General features: G+C 54.1%; 1 protein-coding gene across 1 annotated transcript in view; it reads right to left on the bottom strand.

The window, feature by feature from the left end:
- WDR72 (WD repeat domain 72) overlaps positions 1-19,674 on the bottom strand; it is a 52,959-nt gene that overhangs the window by 18,074 nt on the left and 15,211 nt on the right. The window contains 12 exon segments of the mRNA XM_060260002.1: positions 404-1,212; positions 8,028-8,105; positions 8,107-8,240; positions 11,802-11,998; positions 13,481-13,508; positions 13,511-13,699; positions 14,359-14,604; positions 15,110-15,251; positions 16,112-16,208; positions 16,532-16,677; positions 18,195-18,317; positions 19,067-19,143. Of these exon segments, the coding sequence (XP_060115985.1) occupies positions 404-1,212; positions 8,028-8,105; positions 8,107-8,240; positions 11,802-11,998; positions 13,481-13,508; positions 13,511-13,699; positions 14,359-14,604; positions 15,110-15,251; positions 16,112-16,208; positions 16,532-16,677; positions 18,195-18,317; positions 19,067-19,143 (2,266 nt within the window).

The following is a 19,674-nucleotide window of genomic DNA, read 5'->3' as shown; positions in this document are numbered from 1 at the left end:
GGCTTCATTCAGGATAATAAAGGGACGCAAGCCAGGCATTACAAAGGGAAAAGCTTCAAGACAGGCGGAGGGCATTTCAGCCTCCTCCGTAGATGTTCTCTAAGAGGCTTAAAGGCTGCACTACTTCAGCAGATAGAAAGCAGCCCACTTTTCTCATGGAGACTCAAGGTACTTATTTGCTGACAAAGCATCTGCTTGCTCACAAACGCTTTGGCCACCTGAACTTCAGTAGTCTACAGGCTAGTTGTTTTGGCTGCAGGGACTTAAGATAGTCCAGACTGGGGGAGAGTGCTAAAGTGGTCTGTGGGGCCTGCCCCCTACCTCTGGGAATCCTGGGACTGGCAGGCCAAAGAAGGTAGGGTCGGATGTTGAGGAGGAAGCCTCAGGAAGGGGAAATGCTCACCTGCTCCTGTCCAAAGGCATGCTGATTATCTTCTTGACCAAGCATATCCTGCTGAGTAAAGAGATGAGGGTAGGGGGTCCCTCTGGGGAGCCCCCACTGTTTCTTGTACGTCTGCTGGGCTTTCCCGTGGCTTCCTGGGCTGCGCTCAGGTACTTGTTCCGCAAATCTAGCACTTTGCTGGAAAACACACAGCCTGGCTGGTTGGGCTGGTCCCACAGTTGAGAGTTTGCATGGCTCCACCCTGGCAACATCAGAGACAGGCGACTGTCTTTGGAGAGCAGTCCAAAGGAGACTGGCAGAAGACACCTGGAGAGGCCGAAGTGCTGGACACAGAGGCGGTCAGTCTCTCTGTCCACCCCCCAAGGCAAGAGGCATGCCAGGAGAAGCCTGGCTGTGTCTGTGACAATGTCCATGTTGACTCTCCCTGCAGGCTGATGCCTCGTCTTCTTGGAGCTCTTGGCCTTCTTCTGCCATTTGAGGCCTCCGCCTTGCTCCAGACAGCCAGCTGAAGGGACGTCCCCACAGCCCTGCTCCTCTCCAGGGCCATTGTAGAGAGCGAGGGTCCCAGTGGTGGTCTTGTTCCTTCTTAAAAGCAGCGCCCCCCCTTTCTCAGCTGTGCTCTTGGCCCTCTCCAGGGCATCACAGCTGTGGAGCGAGCTGGAGAACTTCAGGCCATTGAGTTGAGACGAGTGCAGCAGTTCGGTGAGATTTTCCAGATCAAAGAGAAGGATGTGGAAATTTCTGTTCTCCCATTTTGTCTTTACAGGCAAGATGGTAAAAGGCCACGAGGCCTGGCTAACTGAGGAGAGCTGAGGAAAAAACGAAGACAGGACATTAAAAACAACCCCCCCCAAAAAAACACTGCATCTAGATTGCGCCCCAGCTCTGCATCACTGCTCCAGTGGCTGAAATCAGCAGGGCAGACAAGGGCAGCTTAGAAGGGGAGCTGGAGGGGAGGAATCTGCACTGAGAGAAAGGAGAAAGGGGCTGTGGCTTAACAGCAGGTTCAGTCCCCAGCAGCCTCAGCCCCCCGCGGAAAGAATCAAGCAGTAGGTGGGGCGAATAACCCCTGCTTGCTCGAGGCCCTGTAGAGGAGACCGCCCTCATTTGGAGGGTTTGAGGGTCTGACGGGGCAAAGTGAGCGTGGCACGGATGGAGGAGAATGACACTTCCTTGTGTGGCTACAGCTGCTCTCAGAAGGCATTGAGAAGCTGAACCACACTTTTGCCAAGGAGCAGAATTCTTGACTGGCCCGAAACCAAGGTGAAAGCCTTGCACTGGAATCTGTCTGGCCTGTGTCTCCTGAGCAGAGCAGAGCTCTTCTGGTGCTTCACTCACTCAAGGCTCTGGAATCTCCACTAAGCCCTTCTGCAACTTCAGCCAGTCTCCTGCTGCAGACAAGGGGACCAGAGTCCCTCCCAGCAACAACCCAGCAGAGAGAGGAGCCTCAACCCCCTATTTGGGGAGGAGGCGTCCTCCGCCCCCACCCCGACATCAATACGCGCTCCGAAGTGGTCTCAGTCAGACATGTGGCAGAAACATTTGATGGAAAGCACAACTGAATGGCTATTTCGCCAGGCAACCTTTTCTTCTCCAAAGGCTCTGCCCCTGGGATTCACCTGCTTCTAAAAACTCTTCCTTGCCCCACTTTGGGGGTGGTGGTGCAGGGGTCCATTAGGAAGCGGAGCATCTGGATTCTTCCTCATGCAGAGGCATCCAGGGGAGGGATTAGTGCTGAAGGAAGCGGGGCGTGGGGGGGGGGAGACTACCAAAGCTTTCACTTTCCGCAAGGGAACAAAGGAATGGAATTGTGCGCTGGATTTGCACAGGAAAACCCCATTAGAAGAGGTCACCACACCCGCCTCGCTCTCTAAATAAAGGGCTGGATTCCCAGTGGCTCTTGCGGGGCTATTTATACCTGTGGAAAGAGAGTGGAAATCTGCCTGTTGCACCTCTTCCTCCAAAGCCCAGGGAGGAGACACTGTTGCTAGGGAGGCTGAGACAATCAAAGGTCTTGCCGTAGTCCTTCAAAGCACTATGTGGATGTGGCCTTGTGGGATTCATGAAGCATAAGTGGATCCAGCCCGCCTTTCCACTAGTTGCCCCAAAGGCAACCTCTCCTTCTGACAGAGTGACTGACCCACAACTTGTGGGTCATAAGGCCTGGTGGAGGGACGATGGGGGAGGGACAGTGGCTCAGTGGTAGAGCATCTGCTTGGTAAGCAGAAGGTCCCAGGTTCAATCCCTGGCATCTCCAAAAAAGGGTCCAGGCAAATAGGTGTGAAAAACCTCAGCTTGAGACCCTGGAGAGCCGCTGCCAGTCTGAGCAGACAATACTGACTTTGATGGACCAGAGGTCTGATTCAGTAGAAGGCAGCTTCAGAGGTTCATATGTGGGCTTCTGTGGTCAGCACGAGGCTGGGCTCCCTCAGTCCCTCTTCACATCACTGGACGGTGGAGAGAAAAGCCCCAGGGCCCCCCAAGGAGGGTATTTTCCCAGCTCTCCCCAAGGCTGCAGGCTGCTGGTTCTTTCTTGGATGGGGCAAGGCGAGAGGGAGAAAGAAGGAAGGAAGGAAGAAGAGGCAGCAGCTCTCTGCCCCACAGGATTCCCTTGGAAACAGGCCCCCTGAGGAAGTGACCGGGAGTGTTGTGCAGCTTCCCAAGGGGCCCAAAGACCCCTGCAGCCCCTGCCCATGAAGGCTGCAACAGGTGAGGGACTGAATGTCTGAATGCTCTTTTAGACAAAAGGGAGGGAGGGGGAGAGAGAGAGAGACTCTGCCTGGAGGGAGGGTGACCCACCGGTGGAGGTGAGCATTTCCACTGACATACTTGTCTGGGGGGCGGTGGGGGGGGGTCTGCTGTGGTCCAAAGGAAGGAGGAGGTGCAGGCTGGGGTCTGGCAGCTGGGCTGGCTGTTCTCAGAGGGCCCAGGAAACTCTGCCTTTTCACGTGTGGCCTGAGGAAGCCTGAAAAGAAGTCTTGGTTCTGGCAAATCCGTGGGGAATGAATGTCCCCACACACACCGGGAATGCCTGAGCACTGCAGTTATGGAAAGAGAAAAGAGGGACTTGGACTGCAGAGGAACTTGGGGGCAGTCAGACACGCTGGGACCCTTGGAAGGCCATGGGTGAAGGCACCCAGTGCCGAATGCTGACCAAGCCTGGCCAGTACAGCCCTCGTGAAGCTTCCTTGGGAAAGGAGCAAGAAGGTGGCACTCAGAACTTAAACATGGCTCTTCTTCCTTTTGAAATCCTCCTGTAACCCCCACCCCACCAGCAGCCCAGGCTCCTTGAACTGTGCTTGCAGCTGGGTGATTGGCAGCACAAAGAGAAGGCAAACAAGAAAGCCCTCAATTGCAGCTGATGCACCAGGAAGAAGAGACATTATCCGGCTAATGGCAGAGGCAGTCTTCAGAGCCCCACACTTCCCTCCCTCCCTCCCTCTTTCTGAGAGCAGCAGTCACACCCCACCCACCCCCCGCCAATTTCTCTCTTCTGGCTGTTAAAGGCAAGAGCCCGTTTTGCTTTCTCCAGCCACTGCAGGGGCAAAACATGGGAGTGTGAAACCCACAGGCTGGAAATAAATTACTATATTGGACTCCTTTTGTTTTCTTCCAGCAATGGCTTTGCTGTGCGTTCCCGCTATCAGGAGAGGGCTGTCGCCCTCCCCCCTCATAACTGGGGCACCTCGCCTCAGTCCCTCTGCTCCAATTGCTGGGGCCAGGAACCCGGGTCAAGAAGCTCCATTGACCTTTCCCAGCTAACTCCCCTGACCACTCACTACGGGAAGCAATCTACGCTGAACAGATGGACACTTTTGGCAGGCGCCATAAAGTTGAAGAATATCAAGATAAATGGAATTTGCTTCCACCTTCCAGCTGGTTTATGAGCATAAGATATTGCTTAGCTGATCCAGCAGGCGGTTGGGATGGGGAAGTGGCTGAGCCCTGATGACAGAAGAAGCCGCTGGAATGAAATGTCCAGCCAGAGGACGGGGTGCTGCTGCGGGTCAGAGTTGTGCAGAGCCCCTCTGCGGCAAGAGGCCTTTTGCATTTCCCTCTCAGGCCCCCTGAAGAGCTGGGCGGGAGGAAGGGGAGCCTCAGAATGGCCCAGGTGCACCATGCCCTCCAGCCCCTCCCGCTACCCAGCCCTCCGAGGCGGAGACAGCAGCAGCAGCCGCCCCTGGTCTGACAATGAAAGCGGGAAAGGCCAGAGCACAAGAGAGAGATCCCCCCGCCCCGCCCCACTTCTCGGGGTGCCTTCAGCGCAGCTCTCCCTTCTCCCCCCATGATTGATCACACCTCCCTCCCCCACTCTGGCCTCCCTCCACCCCTTGCGGAGAAGCAGGTTGTTTGCAGGGAGGAAAGGACACTGAGTGTGACCTCCGGCCAGTCTCAAGGGGCAGCAACCCACACAAAATGGCCAACATGGAGCACAACTTAAGAGGGACCCCAGTTGAAGAGGCACCATTCCCACAGGGCAAAATCCCCGCTCCTCTAACACTTCTAACCAGAAGAACCAAGCAGGAGTCAAGTCCCACCTTTGAGACCAACAAAGTTTTATTCAGTCTTAAAGGCGCACTTGACTCCTGCTTTGTTCTACTGCTTCAGACCAACATGGCTGCTGCCCACCTGGACACTTCTAGCCAGAGAGGAGGGAAATCCCTTGATCCGCTTGCAGCGCTCCTATTGCCCCTCCCCACTGGCCCTCGCAGGGCTGCTCATTCCAATGTTCTTCCAGAAACAAGTGTCGAAAAGGACCTTCTTGCCCCAAATTCTGGATGGAACGTACTCGAGCAGCCTGTGCCAAAATCCAAAGCACTGCAACGAGTGACCCACCCACCACTGGCCACTGGAGGCAGGCCACTTTGGAGAGGAGCTCTGCTGTGTCTGGGCCGAGGGAGTTTCAACCAAAGGGGTTCCCACCCAATGCCTGCTCTAGGGAAGCCTGTAGGAGGGAGGGCCCTCTTCACGCACTCTGGACACAGACCCTCCCTCCTCCCAGCACGGCCCACAAGAGGCTTGTGCTTGCCTGGCTCTCCCACAGCATATGGGCCATCAGCCAGGGCAGAAGAAGGGCTGGGGGTCTGAGGGTGGCCCTTAAATCCCACTGTAATCCAGCCAGCCTGCCTGCCTCAATGGCACAAATGGAGCTCTCCCACTCTGTGAGGAGACACCTCAACTGAGAGACTGCAGGGATGGGCACAAGATCTCCTGGGAAGAAGATCAGAACTGAACACAGATTTGAACCCTGATCCACGTCACACAGACCACCTATCCCAACCCGGGGGGGGGGCACAGAAAAGCTGCACCCACCAGAAAGCACAGCCCAGTTAATCTCCCCCCGCCATTCCCCGTCCCACTTTCTGTACAGCAGTCGCCTCATGCTGAATGGGCAGACGGCAGAGCAAAAGGTGGCCCTGGCATTGCTGTGGGCCTTGGAGGGGAGGCAGGGGCACCCACTGTCATCTGGCACCTTTTGAGCCTGGCATGCTAAATAGGGGAGGGACCAGGCCATGCCCCCCTCCTGCCCCTAACAGCCATGCAGGAAGCAGCTCTTCCAAAGGACATTTGCTGAGACTCCAGTGGGGGAGAGGGGAGGAGGGGCCTGCTCCTCTTGGTCCCTGGTCTCCCACACATGTGAATGGCCTCCGCAGGCCAAGATTTCTTTTTCTGTCCATCTTGCTTGCTCAGAGCTCCAAGCCTCCCCACCCCAGCCCTCTGCCTCTGCCTCTTTAAGGAGCCCACAGTCTGAAAAGGAGCAAGAAAGTGGTGCTGCATGTCAACCTGGAGTTCAGCCCACCAGGCAGCAGGAACTGCATTGCGCAATCTGCACCCGCCCAGAGGTTCTTCCCACTGGAAACATGGCACAGGGGAATTCCTGGCGGATTTCAGATTTCAGGTTAGTCAGCTGAGCACCCCAGCTGGCTCCTTTTCCAGCAAGACAAGCAGGTGACGAGCACTGCTCCCATGGACTCCTTGGCCTTAGAATGCTGTGACAATGCAAACCCTTTCTTCGCCCCTCTTAGGGAGCACGGCAATCTCCACTTTTCCTGTTCTTACACTGAGCAACACAACAGCAGCAAGAGGCTGACGTTCAGCCACCCATCTAGCATCCACCTCTCTCTACCCCGCCCCACCTTGCGTTGTCAGACTGTGACCCTTTACTGCTCTAAGAGATGAGGAGGGCCCCCCTGCCCACATCCAGCCAAACAGCTGCCCACCACCCACTTTTTCAAGCCTGGCTCTCTTCAGTCTGCGGGGACTGTATGCCTAAATGCGACTGTGGGGAGATCATGGGTAAATCTGGTCTTAACAGTGGATTGTTCTTTTTTCTTCAACTGCGAGAATTTACTATGTAATAAACCTTTCCTGAAGGATTCCACCCCAAAGAAAAAGGTTAGCAAAAGTTAATTTGTTCCAACTGATTAATTAGTTAAAAGTCCTTTCATTAATAGATTAAAAGAAAAACTTATTATCCGTTGTTACTTGGGAGATAACATGAGCATCACCAAAGCAGATCTCAGCAGCGGCAGCAGCCGGTCCATCCAAAAGGGCAGTGTGAGGAGGGAGGGAGGGGTTCCCCCACTGACACACACACACACACACACACACACCCGGCTCAGCTTCTCCAATGCCTTCCCCCCCCACAGGATCAGTTCTCCCAGGTGAGTAGACCCACTTCCCAGTTAAATCAGATGACTGAGGGAATGTTAATATTGACAAATAGATTCTTTCAGGAGGGAGGGAGGATCTCTTTTTGAAATAGGCTTGCTATAGGGGAAAGAATGCCTGATCTAACTGGCGCTGCCCACATATCTCAAGGAGGCAGTAAGTGGGAGCATGTGAATGAAGCCAAGGGGAGACAAGCAGGCACTCTCTCAATTCCACCCCCACCCCCTTTTTGCAAACATTTTTTTAAAAAATGGTTGTTAGATTGGTGTTACTCAGAGCCAGTTGTAAGAAAGAGGCAGACTTTGTGCTCATGCCCCCCAATGCAGGGCAACTGGAGCCCAGGACCGAATCCTGCTTGCTGGGGCAAGGAAGCCGGTGCCCCAAGCCACCTCCTTTCTGAAGCTGCAGAGGCACCGAAGAAGGGTGCCCCTTACCCCCTTCAAGGGAGGTTGTGGGGCCAGGGAAGAGCACCCCAGGGCAGGCCACCCCCAGAAGAGGAGTCTGAGAGGCAGTGCAGGCGGAGTCTTTCTCTCAGGCATGCAAAGCTCTCCCTCCCCTCACCATTTATCCACCGCTTTAATCTGCACCAGAAGAATCCTCCTTCCCAGTGTCCTTCCAAAAAGCAGGTTGCCTTCTAGAGACTCGGGTGGAAGGAAAACCGGAGAGGTGAAAGCGCTCACTGCTCTCTCTCTCTCTGCACAAGAACCTGGCATTGATTTCCCTGCAGTGCAGCAAAGCCCCTCCATTCTATTCAGAGGCCTCTCTGGAACAGCTGGAGTCAAATTGCGCTATTTACAGCAAAAGCCCTTGTCAAGTGGAAGAGCCCAAAGCATTCCAGCCGGGCCCTCTTCTAATGGCCCTTGGCCACACCAGCCCTGCTGCCTCACACACAGCTGGGTTTCCACAAGGCGGGGGGACCAGGAAGGAGCCCACGCCCTTTCTCTGAACTCACCCGATGGGAAGGCTTCTCTCGAGGAGGGAGGCTGCTGTGGGGAAGTGTGCTGAGTTTGCAGGAGCTGGAGGGGGGGCCCGCCAGCATTCTTCGGCTTGTCTGAGTCATCCTCAAAGGTGGGGAGCAGAGAATCCGCCGTGGAAAGAGGGGAGTCTTCACAGCCAGCAAGGACTGCTTTGGCCACTTCCCCAGTTTCCTGCCGTTCTAGGATTCCTTGGGCAAAGAACAAACAGTGGTTAGGAAGCACTGAAAATCCAAGTAATGCAAGGCCCTTGATTCGGACCAACCAACATGACACAAAATGTGTGCCGCCTCTGGCGTTCTCCAGAACCACCCCCCCCCCAGTGGACATTAATAAACAAAAAAATATGGAGTGGGAAGAAAGCTAGTTTCTTTCTTTGTTTGTGCTTGAGGCTGTCAGTCTGTTTCTGTGGGACAGTCATGCAGAACTGGCCTCAGGCATCCTTGCCAGTGGAACCTAACCCCCCCTCCCCCCACACATACACACTCCCCTTCAGCCCAGCAGGACTTCTATCCCTGGTGCAGGAAGGCCAGTCCCAGCTGGGTCCAACAAGGCCATCCCCCAGCCAGTGTGGTAGTGCTTCCCCTAGGGCTGCAGCCGGATGGAAGGGGAGCTTGGTGGATGGCCCTCGGGAGCCAGCCTCACCCTCTCAGCCTGACTGACCTCACAGGGCTGTGGTGAGGCTCAAAGGGTGAAGAGCCGAACACTTTGGGTAACAGTTGGGGAGGAAGGCAGCAGCATGCGGAGGAATTACATGAACAGAGGGAAAGGAATCCTGCGCTAAAGACCCAGCAGGTGACCCAAGAGCTCTCCAAACCCATTTCCTATTGTTGGCAACGAGCCCAAAGCAGCAGAAGAAGCCTTGGGCGTCAGCAGCAGCTTGTGCGACTGGCCCTCTTGGGCATGATAGCTGCCATCCCCAGAGGAGGCCACACACTGCAGCCCCATGGACCTCTGAGTGGCCCAAGGTTGCCCAGCTGGTTGGAGATTGGAACTGGGCTCTCCCAGATCCACAAGGGACGATTCCCACCCCACCCCCTACCCCAGGCATTCTCGCTTCCTGGATAGCAATAGGTACAGAAGAGTTGGAACCAAGATGCATATTATTAATAGGAGGCAAAAGCCCACAAGTCTCCTGTGTGGAATCTGGAATTGGTTCTCTCAGGGTTCCTCATGGCCCTTCCTTCCCCGTAGAAGAGTGAATGATTGGGCTGTTGCCCATTTGGACCAGAAGGCGGAGCCTGTTTTCTCTCTTCACTTGTAGCAGCAGTGGAAATATAAGAAAAGCTGCTGCTTTTTAAAGGGGGGGGGGAAGCTGCTGGTGTTGCTGGAGGAAGGCTGGCCAGGCTGTAAAAAATGGTATTCCTAAGGGATAATCAGGGCATTAATATTCTGAGCTAGAATGGTTTGGAGGCCATCCACTTTGCCCTGGGCAGCATTTACTTTGGTGTCATCAGCCACAGATCCAGGATCAGTGAAGAGAGGCCACAGAGGGGAAGGCTGGTCCCCATGGGCAGGCACCTCTAGCGAACTCTTTCTGTCTGGCTCTCAGCCAAGCCTCAGCTAAGATTTGGCCAAGAGATAGACAGATGAGAATAACCAGTGCCCTCACCTTTCTCTCTGGGTACTTTTAAACTTCAGTGTGATCCCTCCTAAAACAGCACACTTTCCTTGGTGCTCCAATACCGTGGTGGGGCCTGTTTCAAAATGGGTTGCCACTTCACACAGTGAAAGAAGGGAGATTGCGATGCATCCCTCCCCACCCCCCCAGCCTCAGGCAGATAAAAAACGCTGCACAGACACCGGGGAAAGCAGCCTTGCTGCCCAAGTGCTCAGGGCCCTGATGCCTGGGAAGTGGGGGGAAGTGAGCTGATGGAAGCCTGAAAAGAACAATTCCTTTCCCTTTGGTGGTCTGAAAGTTGTGTAAAAAGGTAAATGCTTCTTTTGTAGATGTGACTGTAATCAACACTGCCCTCTAGCGTTCCAGGTTTCAAACAACAGGAGGCAGGAGGGCTCCCAGGATCTTTGGTCCCCCGTTTTCCTTTACACATAACTGCTCTTACTGCATGTGTGAGCAGATGAAGCAATCTGCCTTCAGACCACACAATGCCTTTGGACTCTGGGCACTAGAATCACTTTACTTGAAGGCCAAAGCCACAGGAGGACCAAGACCCCCGCCCGCCCCCCCCCCCCCCCCCCCCCAGCCACATCTCCTTCCTCTCCACTTCCGCCTTCGCTATCTGGGAGGAGGGACCATCTGTCTCTCATTGCTTTAATTTAATTATGTTTTATTTATACCCCACCTCTCCTGCAAGCGGGCTCAGGGCAGCTTACAGCAGTAAAAACAAACCTCAGAATTAAAACATCATAAAACAGTTTCAATAGTCAGAACAGCCTATTCAGAAGAGACAAACACTATTTCAAGCATATGTGGCAAACATAAAACAGCACATATAGCTTTGACTTTCCTCCAGCCGCTCTAAGCCAGAAAAGGACAGCCCAGGCCTACCAAATGCACAGAGCACTACATGATCTTGCAAGGAAACAAACTTCCTCTTGACTGACAAAACCAGTGCTGCCAAAGGAGGCGGGAGAGGCCTGCGTTCCTCCAGAATGGCCTCCGTCAAGGCAATGAGTCCAGCATACAAGAAGACCAGCAGGTGTATTTTATTAGGTGTGTTTTGAATAAGCAATTACTGAACGAGAAGCTATTAACAGGTTTCACTGTATTACCCAGGACTGACACAGAGACAACACTTTCCTCACCTCCACGATTATGGCTGTTGTGAATGGTCACATAAACTACTACCCGTGCTCATTTTTCTTTCATTCCCACCTGTCTCCCTTCTCCCACCAAGAACCTTCGGATTCTTCTTCCCTGTCTGGGCCACCTGTGCTCAGCCTTCTACTCTCAGGCCTAGCCTGGCACAAGGCAGGGAGAGACCGCTGGCCCAGCACCGGAACCAACAACTGCCTCAAGCCCACCAGCGCCCTCTGGTGAGGGGCTGGGGCGGCAGGGCAGCAGAGAATACCACACTGCCATGGACGACTTCATTTCACTGAGAGGCTGAGCATTTCTTGTTCTCTCCAGACAGGCACAGCACTGCCAAACGCCAGAACCACATTAAGACAAGGCTCAGGAACCAAACAGGCCCATCTAGCCCAGCAGCAGCAGTAAAACCACCTGCCTTACAGCACCACCAAGATGCAGAGGCATCACACCTCACCAGCAAAGTGACAATCTGCACAGGCAGAGACTAGCAGGAAACAGCAAATGACACAGGCCAGACAGCCCAGAGCAAAACGCTCCTGAGGGCAACTAGAAGAGGAGCTAGACAGAGCTTAGTTAGAAGCAAGGGCTCCCCCCCACCCCCCAGAGAAGTGGTCCGGCCTGCTGGAAGCACAGCATTCCCCCCCAACAGCTGGGGTGGGGCAGGGGAGGGCACCCATCCTACAGAGGCAGGAAACTGCAAGCTCTCTGGAGGGCCTGCTGTGTCCAGGGGCAGATGCTCTTGTGTGTGCACATAAGCCTCTGTGGCTCATCTGGAGGCAAGCTGGTTTAGAAGAGGAGGGCTTCTGGGAGGGCACGCCATTCCACTGGTGGCACAGGTCAGCTGATCATCCACTGGTCTGAAGCAACATTCAGTGTAACTCTTGAAACAAAAATTAACAGAGCCCTTGCAGAAGCAACAAGGTTAAAAAAAAAAAGACGGCAGCAAAAGAAAGGAAAAGACAAGGGGAATGGCGGTTACCTGTCTCGATGTCCCAAACAGAAACGGAGTCGTTTTCACATCCTACCACCAAGAGGTTTTCCAGCGGGTGCCACCGGAGCCTCCTCACAGGGGACAGGTGCTTTCTGGCATGCAAGATACAGGCTCGCTCTTGTAAGTGCAGCAGCGCCACCGAGTGGTCACTGCACAGGCAGCACACAATCCTCTGGCCTTTGAACAGTGAGAACAGAGAACCCACAAAGCACAGTGGTGAGAAGGCTGGACGAGGGACAGACAGACCCCACTCTGCTGTCCAGCTCACCCTCTCCCAGCCTGACAGCCCTCTTTTGCAGCACAAGAAAGGAGGGAGGGAGAGATCACAGCACACCTGGCCTTCTCTTCTCCTGGGGGAAAGGGACTGCATAAATGGACGCAGGCAGGCTTTTTCTGGCCCTCGGGAAGAGCAGAGCTTCCCCATCAAGCATCTGCCCTTCAGCCTGACAATAAGCCCAACTACTGAGCTAAAACTCCCATCTGTGTCTGCAGAGTATGAAGTCAAAGAGGCACCCATCACTTCCCTTGCACCCTGATCATGAGACCTTGCAGCTACGCTGACAGCTGGCCCCTGCCTCAAGACTCCATGCAAAGCACCACCCCTCCCTGAGAGCAACAATGGGCTCCCTCCGGCTCTCACCCCCCACCCCCACATTAAGACCATGCTCAAGAGGGGGGGGGGGGACCGTCCCACCATCTCCTCAGCAAAACCTATTTTACACAACTGTCATTCACTCCAGAAAAGGAATGTAAAAGGTAGCAAGATTTACGTCTCACCAGAATGTGGCATTTGTGCATGTGTGCATGTGTTTGGGGAGGAGCATCCTCAAAAGGTAGAAAGGAAAGCTCAGAAGCGGAAGAGCCGCAGCAGCCATCGCGGAAGCTGCTGATTTGCCCCCCCAGCTTTCCCTTATTCAGAGTGGGATCCTACATTGGCTTTTCTCAGCTGCCAGCACTGAAGTCTGCGGGTAGCACAGGGAGGCCCCAGCCATGACCCATCCCAGCCAGGGGCACAGAGAGGCTCTGCCATTGGGGGGAGGGAGGGAGGGGGGAAGGACAGGCACCAGGGACTCCAGCAGTAGCCTGCCATGGGCTAGGAGTCAAGGGCAAAGCTCTGGCTTGCCGTGAGCAGCGGCTGGGTTTCTGACCTCAGACAACCATGTGTGGTCAGGTACAGACTTCCCAAGAAAGCTCAGCACCAAGGGGCAGAGGCCATCACCATCCCCATGTTTTGACAGACGGTGGGATCTCACGTGCAAGCACAGCTGAATAAAATTCCTTCCCCTCCCTTCAGCGTGGGGCCAGGGAGCCAAGGCACCTGAGAACTCTGTTCATCTGTATTGTTGCAAAATAAAGCAGAATTTCTCCAGAGGCAAAACGTTGCTGGTCTTTATGGTGCCACAGGACTTGTTCATTACTATGCAGCTCTTGCTGAGCCCCACAGTTGCCACTGAAGGGCCTGGAGAACCATCCTGACCTCTCTGGAGCATTTCTTCTCTTGCTTTCAGCTCAGTCAGAACCTTCCTTGTCTGCTCTGGCTGAACTGCTCTTTATTCTTCACTGGGGATGCTGGGAACTGAACCTGGGACCACCTGCGTGCAAAGCGGAGGCTCTACTCAGTGATAGCCAAGGGCTCTCTCCCGAAGTGCTGTCGCTCTTTACTCACTCTGTAGTTCTCTGAAGACAGCAGCAGATGGTGACAGGGCCAGCCTGCAGAGAGAACTGATGCAAAGTCTCTCCCGTAAACATATCCCACCAGATCACACAGGAGTCCTGGCTCCCTGACACCAGCCAGCTGGGATCAAAGCGGGCAGACCAGCCGCAGAGGTACAGCAAAGAAGTCACGCTGCTGCTGTGGCCGGTGAGGATCCGGTGAGGCAGGGGGTCTGGAGGAAAGGAAGACAGGGAGCCACTGAGGCCAGAGCCAACTGCCGGGTGTGTGTGTGTGTGTGTGTGTGTGTGTGTGGAATGGCCAGCTTTGCCCAAGCAGTCCTGACTTGTTCACACAAACACAGCTGAGCTTCTGGATGACAGGAGAGGAGTTCGGATGGCAGGAAACAGTCCAGGCCATGTGCACTCCTCCCCAGCCTTCCATCCTGTCCCTCAGCCAGCCTTGAGCCTGGACCAGTCCCCTTGCTGCAGCTCCACTTTCTGTGCCTTCCCCTGGAAACCCTCTGACTGCTGCAGGCACCGGCAACAGGGGACACCCTCCTGCTTGCGAGGACAGAACTGGGACATTTCTGCAGGTCTCCCTCTGTTTGGCTTCACAGGACGGTTCACTCATGTGCCTTGGAACCTGCTCTACTGAGCACTTTTATCTCTGTGGGAATTTTTAACAGCCTGAGCAAAGTCCTTGTGTTTGGTCTTGCTTTGCAAAGGGCCAACAGAAGTCCTGGGGCACCTTCAAAACTAGCAGCATTTATTTCAATGCAGACACTTTTCTGAGTCCCCTGCTCACTTCTTCAGGCACCCACTCCACAGACCGCCAAAGGAAGCACAGACTCGGGGCTGGCCTGCAGCCTCAGCCAGAGTGTCAGTCACTGACCTTTCAGCTCAGAGGTATCTTCCTCCAACAGCCTGGTTCTGACAGCCTGCAGAGCCGGGACAATGAAAATCCTCCCGTCTTCACAGCCACACACCAACTTATCAAGGCTGGGGATGTATATGGAAGAGCCGAGGACCTTTCTGCCCCCCTGGTCAGCCCCACAGAGATGGTCCAGGATGCTTTCAGCCACAGACCCGTGGGCATCAAAGTGGTCCTGAAGAGTCCAGGAGGCTGCCATGGGAATCTCTGAGGAGGAGGCAAGAGCATGAGGCCTGCTGGGAGGCAGGAGGGCTGATCCAGTCAGGCACCCCGAGGACCAGAGGGCACCACCACAAAATGGCCGGTGTGGGAGGCGGAGGAGGCCCAGGAGCAGGGGGAGAAAGTGGACTTAAGAACAATGCCATGGCAGCCGCCATTGAAACCATGTCCTTTTAATCTGCAGAGGCCACCAGACCCTCAGTGGCCAATCAGAAGCCCTGCTGGGCAGCATCCCCACTCTCTAGAAACACCAAGAGAGGTATCAGCAGCAGGCAAATAATTCAAGCCCCCTAACAGAGCCCAAAAGGAGCTTGCAAATGAAGGCAGAGGTGTTGCGATCCGTGAGTGGGGGGCTTCTAGGGTCCTACAATGGTTGCCAAGTTTCAAAAGGTGCCTGTCCTCCCACCTCCCTTCAAACGTCTCCATCCACCAACCACCACCCTGATTCCAGAGCCCTTTTCTGCTTCTTTGAAAGACTTGAAGATGCCCTAACCTTTTGGAGAGCCATCCAGAGTTGAAACTGGCACATCAGGAATATGCCACAAAGTGACTCTCCCAGAAGCATCTCCAGAGTAAAGGATCTTATAAAAGGGTTCCTTTCTTTCATTCATAAAGCCCGTCACGTAGGAGAAACTCTGCCAAAGGAGGAAACACACAAACACGAATCGATCCCTTACGGCAAGTCCAAAGAGCAGCCCTTGCAGCAATCTGGAGACAGTCTTGCAAGGCGAGGCTGGCAGGGGCTGTCTTTGGTTCCTCCCAACAGCATCCAAAGGCCCAATCAAAAGGAAGGGTCAATCCACCCCCCCCCCAATGGAATTGGCCTGAGGAAGGAAAATGGAGGGGGGGGAAACTTCAAGCCACTTCCTTCTGGGGGCTGGGACTTTGGGGAGGTGGCCCATCGACCAGGCTGTAGGAAATTGAGTTTCAACTGTGACTTGCCATCACTTTTGACCAGATACTGAAACTCTATGCTTTCCTCACTGACAGGTTTATATATATTTCTCAACTTGCTTTCTTACAGTGGTTGTTCAAGGTAGATTAAAATCATTAAAAGCATAGCAAACATACACAGCAACAGATCAAAAAGAAGCAGATTGGATTGTTACAACCTTAAAGAGCATCAAAACTCCCCCAAAGGTAGCCCTTTACATTTTTTTTTCCTCCTTCCAATGCAGATTGGGGGCCACAACCGAAAAAGACCTGCTGCTCCTCCACATGGCTTAACATTTTGCTGCTAAGACACAGAACAGGGTCTCTCTGGTGATCTTAATAAGCAAGAGGGCAGTTCATGCAGTGCTGTCTCCGAGGAGCAAGAGGACACAGGAGCCTGCAGTTCTCCCTCCTGTCTTCCACATGGCTCATTCATTCCATTGACAGGAAATGTCAAGGGCCATTTTTGAGCTGTTTCTGAAAGGCCACTCAGCGTTGGGGAAATGCTTGAAGTGGCCAGGGGAAGCTGCAGCCCACAGCACTGTGCTGCCACGGATGTTACCTCGTTATCTCTCACAGCCGTGGAACAAAGTAAAAGAGGACAGACAGTTTCCTTGAGCACTCTTCGGTCGGAGGGGTGTTTGCTTCGGGAAAGGCAACTAGAGAGAGAGGAACAAAAGGTGCAGGGCTTCGGGAAGAAGTGCCTTTGCAACAAGCAGGGAGCACCCAAGACCCCCCCCCCCCATTCCTCTGGAAGTCCTTTCAGGGGCCCTTCCCTTGCTAAGCCCCAGTGCCAGCTGCCCATGTTAGACACCGCTCAGGTCCTCCCTGCCAGGCAACACAAGGGCCAATGGATGCCAGTCCCGAGCAAGGGCCTTCTTCTGCCGCAGCACGTTTGTGCCACATTTGGTTCTCTGGGACCCCAAGTTCCCTCGTCCCACTGGCGCCCCAACCTTGCCTGGGCTGTCCCGACTGCACCCACCTGTTCAGCAGCTGGTAGATGTAGCCTCGGCCAGCCTCTGTCCAAACCACTAGCCGGTGTGCTGCAAGGACTTCTCCCCCTGCCCAGTATTGGCTGCTAGGGCTGGATTCACTCCACAGCAAGGAAAAATCACAGTAGTCGTACACCTGAAGTCACAAAGATCCCTCAGCAGAAGAGGCACAGGCTCTTGCCTATTCTGTGCTCAAAAATAAAGGACAAAATGTCTGTCCTGCCCCCCCCCACCACAGAAAAGAAAGAAAGAAAGAAAGAAAGAAAGAAAGAAAGAAAGAAAGAAAGAAAGAAAGAAAGAAAGAAAGGAAGGAAGGAAGGAAGGAAGAAGAAGGAAGAAAGAAAGAAAGGAAGAAAGAAAGAAAGGAAGAAAGAAAATAGTACAGAGAAATAAACATCTTTGCTGGATAAAGATTAAAAAAAATTAAAAATGAGTTTCCTCCTCAAATACTCTCCAAGTAAGAAAAGGTCCGTTTGAGGTGTGTCACACAGAAGCTGCCAATTGCTCAACTATCATCTCCCCCCCACCCCCCCAAAAAAGGATCCAGAGCTCTGTTTGGGATGCACAAGAAGCTGCCACTTGCACAGATGGCCTGGGGGGGTGTCCATTCTCTCTTTGTAATGCTCTCTCCAGGCTCCCCCCCACACACACACACACGCTGGAGCTCCCCTGCCAGAACACGCAGGCTCTTGCTCTACAATCTGCAGAGGAGCAGCAGCAGCAGCAGCAGCTCTGGGCTCTTTGGACTTTGGTGTTGTAACAGGGCTGAATCTGACCAGGGTTGGGACAAAGGGACCTGAAGGGGCTCTCCTCTGCCCCCTATTCCTGCCCAGGAATGAAGAGCACGGCAGAGGCCCTCCTGAGGAGTCCACGTGGTGGTGGGCCTTTTCAGTCTGTGGCAGCCCCACGTGCAGCACAGCCTTTCCAGTGAGATGCATCCGATGACTCCCCCGCTTTCACTCCTTTGAAGGCAGCTGAAGATGGTTTTACGTAGAACTGCATTTGGTTGGGTTAACTAGCAATCTTGAATTGTGATTTTAAATTTTGGTTTTTATGTTTTTGAGGTGTTTTATGTGTTTTATCTCCGTTATAAGATTTCCTCTTCAGTGAAATTAAACTAACATAACATATGGAAGACTGTAAAGCAAACATCATGAGCAGACTGTAAATGCTGGTTCTGTTTGCTTCTGATGGTGTGGCATCCTTGCCATTCTGGTGTGGGAGCAGCCAGTGCCGGATGAAACCCCGTGGAGGCCCCTAAGCAGCTGAAATCTTGGGGGGGCCAAGAAATCTCAGTCTGAGCACCCGCCCCACCGCCCATGGTCCTCACTGCAGCCTGCAAGCACCTTCATCAAAGCTGCGGGGGAGAGGCAGAGAGAGGCAAATCTGATGGCAACACCAACAGCAGCTCAGTCGCTGCCTGGGAGGGTTGCAAGCAGGGGGGAAACCAGAGGGGGGAGCTGGCCTGGGCCCCTGAAGGCATGGGGGCCCATAGGCCAGTGCCTACTTGGCCTAATTGTTAATCTGGCTCTGGGAGCAGTGCCTCCCACCCCCTGCTGTGGTTTGGCTGGTGTCCTGACTCGTCCACCTCCCAGGGGCTGAGTGGCAAGTCACAGCTGGCCTGGCCTCTCCCTCACACCCGTGAGCCCATACCTTCCAGCAGCTTGGGAAGACGGCCAAGAGGAGCCTTTCAGTGTAGGTGCAGAACCTGATGGCGTGGCACGACGATGTGCAGCCCAGGGGCTGGGATTCCCTCTCAGCAACAAGCTGCTTCTCCTAAACGTGAAAAGCAAAAGGACACGGAAGGGCTACAGGGAACAGCAACCCATCCTCCCCAGGGTGCCCACGAAGGTCCAGGCAAACCGGCATGGAAAACCTCAGCGGGAGACCCTGGAGAAAGAGCCGCTGCCAGTCTGAGTAGACAAGATTGACTTTGATGGACCCAGGGTCTAAGGCAGCTTCACATGTTCATATGAGAGCCCGCTCAGCCTTGCTGTGAAATGGCAAGGCAAGACTCTGAAGTCTCTCACCAATGGCAGGGGCAGGAAGAAGCGGGTTTGGCAGCTAAACAGAAATGCCCACAGCAGAGTCAGCTGCGACACTGGCAATTTGCAGGGAAAGCTCCCAAATGATGGTTTCAATTGGAAGACAAAAGAATTCTTTCTGCTGTAGGCAAGGCCAAGAATCAGGCTGGCTCAGACCACTGGATTCAGATTAGGGTTCCTACCACCTCAGACGCCCGCTGAAATGCAGTTCTTGTTTTTGTTGGCACACAGTGCTGAGAGAAGCGGAATTAGGGCCTTCCTAATTTTTTGAGGCTGTCAAATTCCCCACCCCCACTGCTGGGGAAGTGCACTTGTGGAGTTCCTTCTCCCCGTAGGCCAAGGCCAGCTCTGAGGGGCTAATGGAAGCCTTGGTCTGAACCCCGCCTACCCCTAGGGAGATTTCACAACAGCACTTCTAGTTTGGCCCGAGTTTCCTACGTGAATCTGGCTGTCCCCCCGACAGACTGGGCAAGTCCTTACCTGTATCCTGGTCACCGAGGAGGACAAGTCCCAGACTTTGAGGTCTCCTGAAGCCGATACAGCAATTAAGGAATCCTCTGTGGGGAAGAAGGAAGCAGAGATGGAGCCAGAGAAAGTGAGGGGGTGGGGGTGAGGGACAAATGCAGAGCTCAAGTTCTGGCTGCCTTAAAGCAGAGGATGGGGGTGCCAGATCATGCCCCTTGCTACTCCCCTCCATGCCTCTCACCGCTCCTCCTAACAGGAAATAGTTCCAGCAAGCACAAAGGCAACTCCACCCCCCAACACAATGAGCTAGTTTTACCCTACATGACTGTGAATGGGGTTCTTGCACAATGCCCAAGAATAACAACCCTTGCTCCTCATCCATTCCATGCTTAGAATCATAGGAGCATAGAGTTGGAAGGGACCTCCAGGGTCATCTAGTCCAACCCCTTGCACAATGCAGGAAATTCACAAATACCCCCCACACTCACACACCCAGTGACCCCTGCTCCATGCCCAGGTGGCAACCCCCCCCCTCTTCCAGGACCCCGACACTCCTGTCAAGGGACAAGGCGGCTTGGGTGGGGTGGGGTGCTCTGTGGCCCCAAGGCGGGGAGGGCAGCTCA

The sequence above is a fragment of the Heteronotia binoei genome, chromosome 19 (assembly GCF_032191835.1).
Source record: "Heteronotia binoei isolate CCM8104 ecotype False Entrance Well chromosome 19, APGP_CSIRO_Hbin_v1, whole genome shotgun sequence".
Classification (NCBI taxonomy): domain Eukaryota; kingdom Metazoa; phylum Chordata; class Lepidosauria; order Squamata; family Gekkonidae; genus Heteronotia; species Heteronotia binoei.
This window is presented reverse-complemented; position numbering and strand designations above follow the sequence as displayed.